Source organism: Lactuca saligna, chromosome 5 (genome assembly GCF_052625555.1).
Source record: "Lactuca saligna cultivar CGN05327 chromosome 5, ASM5262555v1, whole genome shotgun sequence".
Taxonomy (NCBI): Eukaryota; Viridiplantae; Streptophyta; class Magnoliopsida; order Asterales; family Asteraceae; genus Lactuca; species Lactuca saligna.
The window spans coordinates 176,317,297-176,325,213 of NC_136421.1; the positions used below are offsets into that span (position 1 = coordinate 176,317,297).

At 30.0% G+C, this 7,917-nt stretch overlaps 1 protein-coding gene across 1 annotated transcript; it reads right to left on the reverse strand.

Annotated features, from left to right (window-relative positions):
- Positions 1-1,798: 1,798 nt before the first annotated feature.
- On the reverse strand, positions 1,799-7,109 carry LOC144998837 (SET domain-containing protein). The gene is made up of 12 exons (XM_078958571.1): positions 6,862-7,109; positions 6,563-6,628; positions 6,327-6,455; positions 5,936-6,227; positions 5,614-5,732; positions 4,883-5,015; positions 3,920-3,996; positions 3,593-3,790; positions 3,294-3,489; positions 3,039-3,211; positions 2,342-2,442; positions 1,799-2,049 (listed from the first exon to the last, which is right to left on the reverse strand). The coding sequence occupies exons 1-12, from the start codon at positions 6,874-6,876 to the stop codon at positions 1,911-1,913; spliced, it is 1,638 nt and encodes a 545-aa protein (XP_078814697.1). The 5' UTR covers positions 6,877-7,109; the 3' UTR covers positions 1,799-1,910.
- Between the last annotated feature and the right edge of the window lie 808 nt (positions 7,110-7,917).

Consider the following 7,917-nt stretch of genomic DNA (forward strand, 5'->3'; position numbering starts at 1 on the left):
TATCCGTTTTATCCTTCGAAACCATATCACATCCCGAATCTGATGAAATTGGATGAATTGAGACGGTATTTTGTAAATACGTAATTATATTGAATAGATTAATCATTTCTTTATTTTCCGATCGCCTGAGAAAATAAAGATTTTGTTGTTTCTTCAACAATTTCTGATCTCTAGTAGACATCTCAGCAGGATTCGAACCCAGATGAAATTTTGACCATCTGTCAGAGAAAAAAGAACGTACAGATCTTGTAGGAATCCCAAGAAATTCTTCAATTTCTTCTGGAAGTAGATAATTAATCATCTGCTTCTCACGTTCCTTCTCACGTTCCGTTGTCGTAGCTCTAAACCCATTTTCTCAACACCATCAGAGAAATTAGGGTTCTTAAGAAGAAAAGGGGTTAGGAACAACATAAATCAAAGCAGATCTCCGAATATAATTGAAGTTTTGAGATATAAGTTCAATAATTAAAATAATAATAATAATAATAATAATAATAATAATAATAATAATAATAATAATAATAATAATAATAATAAAACACTTGAAGGAGACGAGAATGTTGTAAACCCAGTTGAAGAACGATTAACTTGTGAGTGTTTTCTCTTTATATGCAGGTCTAGTTTAAGAATATAGTGGTAGACGATGGGAATGATGATGTGAAGGAGGTGTTGCTCGTCAATGAACTGTAACAAATATGAGGTTGTAGGTGGTGTGCCGATGTTGAAAAGATGGCAGACATGTGGGAAGAAGATAAGGGAGTAGCTGAGTTTTTGGAGAGAGAGAGAGAGAGAGAGAGAGAGAGAGAGAGAGTTAATTATTTAAATCGATAAAAACCGAAAGAAAAATAAAAAATAAATACATAAGGGTATTGCAGTAATTTCAGTTTTTAGAGGGACTAAAACCACATAGAAACATGGGCAAAGGACCGCAATGCCAAAAAAAACTCAAGATTTTGACTAAATCTCAGAAAAAATGCATATCACAAGGACTATTTTTGCAATTTTGTCTAATAAAATTAGCTTAAAACTTAGTGTTTTTGTTGGAGTTTGTATGTTATATAATATACATCGAATATGATCTTTAAATATCATTGTAACATTGATTATATTTCAAAAATATTGTATTTTATTTCAGAAATATTGTTAATGCATCTTAGGCTTTATGTATCTCTATTACTTAAATCATATTGTTAAACTGTGTCAAACTCTAACATTGTACATAAAAGCTTTGGCATTTTTACAGTTTAACCATTATATTTGTTCGAACAATGAAAACCAATAACGTTTTGCAAGAAATTTCCATGTGAATCTGTATTTCCAGTTTAGTTGGTGTTTAAGACTAACTTGGATTCTAATTAACCTATATAGAATCATATAAAGAATCAAATCAAAATTCTTGAACTTACTACTCATTTACCTACATGATACGTATATAATTTGTTAAATAGGAAAATTATAGTCATTTTTAGAAAGTAACATGTTATTTCATAAAATACATATAATATCATATATGTAATTGAGAATTCATATTAATTTTAATACCTGTTAAACCAAAAATGGTCGGAGTAAAAAACTCTTTCAAAAATATGACTTTTGATTAATTGGAAAAAATGTAATTAAACAACCCAAAAAAATCAGCATTATGAATGTCAAAACCAAAGCATAATAACCAATAAATCTTATGAAACCCATTTCTCAAGATAGAACGTTATTAAGTATTAACCTCAATAAATATGTACACACTACACACTTCGAAATTAACACTAAATAGCTGTTACACTATTATTCATACACAAACTTCAAAATTAAAAACTAACATTAAATAATAGAAACTCGTTTACTAAGAAAGTCATTAATTGACATATAAAATAAAAACCAAAAATGCTTATGGAATTTATTTGGAGGAAAAATTATACACATTTGCAGTTGTGCAACTCTTGTTCTACAAACTTTTTACCATTGTAACATGAACTTACAATCGATGAAATGATCCGTTTTTGTAATTCTTTGAAATCCAACGCAAGCTTCACATCCCAATCACAGTTTTCTCTATTCAAATAAAAAAAAAAAGAGAATTTATAAATAAACAAAGCGTAATATTATAAAATCGTAACTCCATAGTTTGTTATGCCATGCAGGACACATAAGACAAGACAAAACAGGTTGCACTGCAAGAGATCAAAGAGCTCATCCCTGTCCCACCTTTCTTGAACGGGACATAAATTTACAGTTTTTGTCTCATTAATATCAGTCTCAGTCCAATGCATGTCAAATACAGTACAACCTGTACTGTACTGTTCTGTCATTTCATGACTGACAGATGGCGGAAGCACTTATGTACCTTCCCAATGGTTCGGTCTCACCCAAGTTTTCCATCATGGCATCAAATGTAGATTGAAGGTCTTCAAGAATTTCCAATTCCAATTCCAATTTTTCTTGCACCTAAATAGTACACACACATATAACTCACATCTAAATAACTAAATAAATCCAACATTTTACACCAATATACAAAACCAACACAATAAAAGAAGAAGGGCTTTTGACATGAAAGTCCTTAAGTTTGTAAAATTTTGTCGGTTTTTGTCCCTGTGACGATTTTTTCTTCGTTAATGTCCAGTTTTTTTCATTTTTTCTCTTGTTACCTATAATTGCACGTTTCTAGGTTACCAAATCAAATTTTCAAAAAAAAAAACCTTAAGTTTATAAACCTTTTACGTTTTTACCCTAAGTATTTAATTTTTTTTTCATATTATACGTATTCATACAGAAAAAAATGTATTTATACACGAAAAAAAAGTTTAACTAAACATTACGTTTTTTAGAGAAAAAAAAAAAAAAAAGGTATACTTAGGGTAAAAAATGCAAAAGTTTTGTAAACTTAAGTGTTTTTTTTTTTGCAAGCTTTGATTTAATTGTAACCTGTAAACCTGCTATTAACGAAAAAAAATCGTCATAAAGGACAAACCAGACAAAATCTGACAAAATTAAAGACTTTCATGTCAAAATCCCAAATAAGAAATATTAATATTATTTACCTCAATATTTGATTCCAACATCAACATACGAGCTTCACGGAGATGTTCCAACAACGGAATTGGAAGCCCGTAATTGAAGATTCCATTCTTCTTCGAAAGCCATGTCCCCCTCACCATATGAGTAGACCAATTACACATCGGATTCACATCTTCTTTGTTATCAAGATCAATATCTGTAATCAAAACATGACAAATTGACAATAATACCATTTTTCTTTTCTTGATAAACGACATTACGATAAAAGAAAATATTACCAAGTGGAATGACATCATAGGGGTTGTCAACGTATCCTTTTGGTAAAAAACCATAAAAGGTAATTAAATGAGAACTAGACAAGTTCCCATAACTAAGATAACATTGTTCTCCATTGTTACATGGTCTTGAAAGAGGAAATTTTAAAGAGTTTGTGGTGGGGTCCACTCTTCCATAGTTCATTATATGTGGGGTTATCTGAAAAATGATTAGAATGGGTTACCAAAGTACATTGATATTTCTTGCATTTAATAAAAAAGAAGAGATTGAATTAACAAATGATAAATGACAAATGACAAACCGAATGATTGAGAAACCCTGCAATGGGAATCAAACATGTTCTTAGATTCCCATCTTTAAACATCACTTTCATGCTATTTGAATACCATAACTCACAAGCCCATAAGAATTTTTCCCATGTGTAAAGATTTGAAGGAAAGATATTTGGATAATTGTTGCATAATGATGGAATTAAGTCGTTGTATTGAGATCTCAAGTGCTGCAAATGTGAAGCAAACATAAACAAAATCAAGATTCATTTAAAGAAACAATAAATTTACACCTAGTATAATTAGGTCTAAAACTATTATTATGAGTGAAACAATATTTAAAGAAAAAAATTGATGACCTCTTTTGCTTGAATTATTTCTTCTAGCAACAATGTTCCATCTAATGCCATGATTGCCTCCATTCCAAAGCTTAACCCTGTGATTCTATAGATCTAAGAAGTATTTCTTTTTTACTTAATACAAATCTTTAACAAATTTATAACTTTTTTTTTTGTTTTTTGATTTCATTTCCCAAAGTGTGTTCTCATTTATCAAATAACTTTAAAGGGTTATTTACATAAAATATTGAGTATTTTTCGGCTTATACCTCAACTTTTTTTTTTCTAAAATAAACTTACATTATTCCATGTTTTCAATGGGTTAATCTCAAAAATAAAAAAAACCCTTATGTTTTGTGTCTTTTACGGATTAAACCTCAAATTTATTTTTTTGCTTGAAAAAACCTTGTATTTTTTCAATTTTCCCGATTTGGCCCTATTAGAAATTTTTTGCCAAAAAAAATTGTAAAATGTAAGGTTTTTTTCGAGAAAAACTAAAAAAGTTGAGGGTTTATTCGGAAGCATTTAGAAGGTTGAAGGTTTTTTTCAGAAAAAAAAAATACAAAGTTGAGGGCTTTTTCAGAAAAAATGAAAAAAATGCAAGGTATTTTTCAAGCAAAAAATAAATTTGAAGTTTAATCCGAAAAAAAAAACACAAACTATAAGGTGTTTTTTTAGATTAACCCTTTCGATTTGGCCCTTACATTTTTCCTTTTTTCAATTTGGCCCTTACATTATTCCATTTTTTTCGATTTGGCCCTTATATTTTATCGGATTAAACCTCAATCTTTTTTTTTTCTAAAAAAGCCCTTACATCTTTGTTTAAAACCAGGAAATTACCAATAAACCTGCTAAAAGGACCAAATCGAAAAAATTGGAAAAATGTAAGGGCTTTTTAGGGATTAAGGTTTAATCTGAAAAAAATAGGGTCTTTTATGTAATTAACCCTTTTTTTAAACATGATTTATGATTTATCTTTACTACCTGTATTAAATGCTTCTGGTAGAGCATCAAAATAAATCTTGAATTTTGAATTGTTGTCATACTTCTCCTTCATACTCCACAATAACAACATTGTCTCACACGAAATACCATCTACTTTTTCTAATATTGGAAACTGCAATTCACAAAAAAAAAAAAAAATGTAAAAAGCTTCACATCAATAAAATTTAGAAAACCTCTCTTGAAATTCCTGATTTTTCTATGTCAAAAGTTGCATAAAAGACTCGATTTTTTCATATATCAAATATACTTAAACTTACCATACGTATTTGTGAACTTAACAATTTAAAATGGAACAAATATTAAATTATAGGGTTAATCTTTTATTTTGTGTTTTTTTCGGATTAAACCTCAAATTTATTTTTTGCCTGAAAAAGACCTTGTATTTTTTTTCATTTTTTCCAATCTGGCCCTTTTAGTCTTTTTCTTTTCCAAAAAAGATTGTAAAATGTAAGGTTTTTTTCAAGAAAAACTAAAAAAGTCGAGGGTTTATTTGGGATGCATTTAGAAGGTTGAGGATTTTTTCAGAAAAAAAATACAAAGTTGAGGGCTTTTTCGGAAAAATGAAAAAATACAAGGCCTTTTTTATGGCAAAAAACAAATTTGAGGTTTAATCCAGAAAATACACAAACTATAAAGTCTTTTTTTGAGATTAACCCTAATTTATATAATTATTAAAAAAATTAAAATTCTAGTAAACAAAACAAACAAACCATAGTGGTTTCATGAAGTAGGTCCTCTGAAATTATAGCAGACAAAGGAATTTCCAAAGCAATATCTCCAACTTCAAGATCTTCTCTTGCTATACCTCCCCTTCCACCTCCTTCAACAACTGTTTTCAATATTATTTTTTTATTTTTTTCAGAAAATGATTATATAATTTGCGATATAAAACAAAATTACAATTTTGTTAAAAGTTAGGACTTAATTGGAAAGGTCTCATTTCCCTGACTTTCTCTATTAAGTCATTCTTTTTACATGATTAATAAATCACTATCTATTTTCTATTAAAAAAAACAATAAAATTACACTTACAAGCAATATCAAGTTTGGATTTAACACCATTGCTTTCACCCCATTGTAGTAAACATTTCTCCTTGTGTAAATTCCATTTGGAAAGAATCTTAGTGTCCTCTATAATGTTGCTACTAAATTCATGGATCTTGTTTAAAGTTGCATTCATAAGATCTTGTAAGACTTTTGGTCTTATTTGTTCACTTGTTGACTTTGACTTGTCAACAAGTGATAAGATTGTATGAAGAGATTCCAATTCATTTCTTGGACTACAAAATCCAAAAGCATCAATCCCTCCAAAGTAAAGGTCAACCTAATAATCAATAACTCATGATTTTAGCATATTGGTTGTGAAATCTAAAGTGTGTTTTTATTATTGATGAAAGATAAAGCAATGTGTGATATTATTGACCTCATCTGCATTTATGATTCGAGCTCTCTGGAGCATCTCTTCCAAAACAGAATTCAGTAACTCAATGCTACAAATGCTCTTGATTTTGACTTTTCCATTAGGGTCAAAATGGTTGATTTTTAATAATTTCTGTCAAGAAAGATGAGATTGAGAAACCATTTAGCAAGATAAAAATTAACGTAGCGCATAATAGAGTGGAGAAACATATACGACTATGAGAAATTGAGAATCCTAACCTTCTTTTTTTCCAAGAGCGAATCTTTTTCAGAGAGCTCCATAACTAATTCATGTTCCTCATCAGCCTGTGGATTATCATGAATAACAATCATCAACAGTAGTTTTCGATGTTAAACACAAGATTTCAGACAAATGTAATAGACACATTAACCAAAAAAAGGAGCAGAAACATCTTTTTTGTAATTCGAACATATGAAAACACTTGGTTTAATGTATAGCATGGGTATAGACCTAGTAAACATAGAATTTCCAAAACACCGATGATAAATAGAAGAGAGTAAAAGACTAGGGTTCATACTTGATGATTGTCCATTCTTTCTGGTAGGAAGAAGAAGAAGAAGAAGAAGAAGAACTGAATTTCGAGCGGCAAGCGTGTATGCTAAGAAGTTAGAAGCAAATGAGTGTCGCTACTCGTGATATTTTAGCTTGAATTTGATTTACAGATTGGCCCGATTTGAGAAAACCCCTCTTTAGTTTACTCAATTCTTACATCATCAAGAAAATCGAACAGGGCTCAGCCCACCATGTTGTTATTCTTTAAAGCAGTTCCAGGCTGAGGTACACAAACCGGTTTAAGAAACCGATCCGGATGACTTTTAACCGGTTTGGATTTTTAGGGTGTATACTAACTATATATAAAAGTTGATTTTTTTTTTTCTAAATAGTTTTGGTTCTTAATGTAGTAAACAAAGAGGATAAAGATCAATTAAAAACAAAAAAAATCTTAATGCATCAAACAACCCAGAAATCTGAATCAGAGTAACATATTAGTTTAACCCGGAAATGTAAATCTAGTAAAGCAATAAATCTAAGAGACACAAAGATTTACATGGAAATTCCAAATTGGAAAAAAAAAATCCACGGACCAAGGAAGTCGAGAATCAATCCACTAAGATATTGGAGTGTTTATATAACTTGATCAAAGATATTACAATGAACTATAATGATATGGTGGTAAAGGGTTGAAACCCTAGAAATTGGCGATCCTGAAAGGGGGGGGGGGGGGGGGGGGAAGAAGAATAAGTCTTCAAAACTAACTCTCTCTCTCTCTCTCTCTCTCTCTCTAAAAGTTTTGTCAATTTGGTAGATTTGGCCCTTCAAGAATGGAGCAAATACATTTCAGGAACAAGTCATTTTTAGACCTAAAACACTCATTTTAAATCTGATGCCCTATTTAGACCTAAAACACCCATTTTAGACTTGATGCCATTTTTAAACCTAAAACACTCATTTTAGACATGGATGGCTAGAAAGGCAACATATACATTGAACTAAGCAGAACTTGTCAATTTTAGAAGACATATTTCCACAATCTCAACCTTTACTTCAAAATAGATAATGAAAACTACAACTT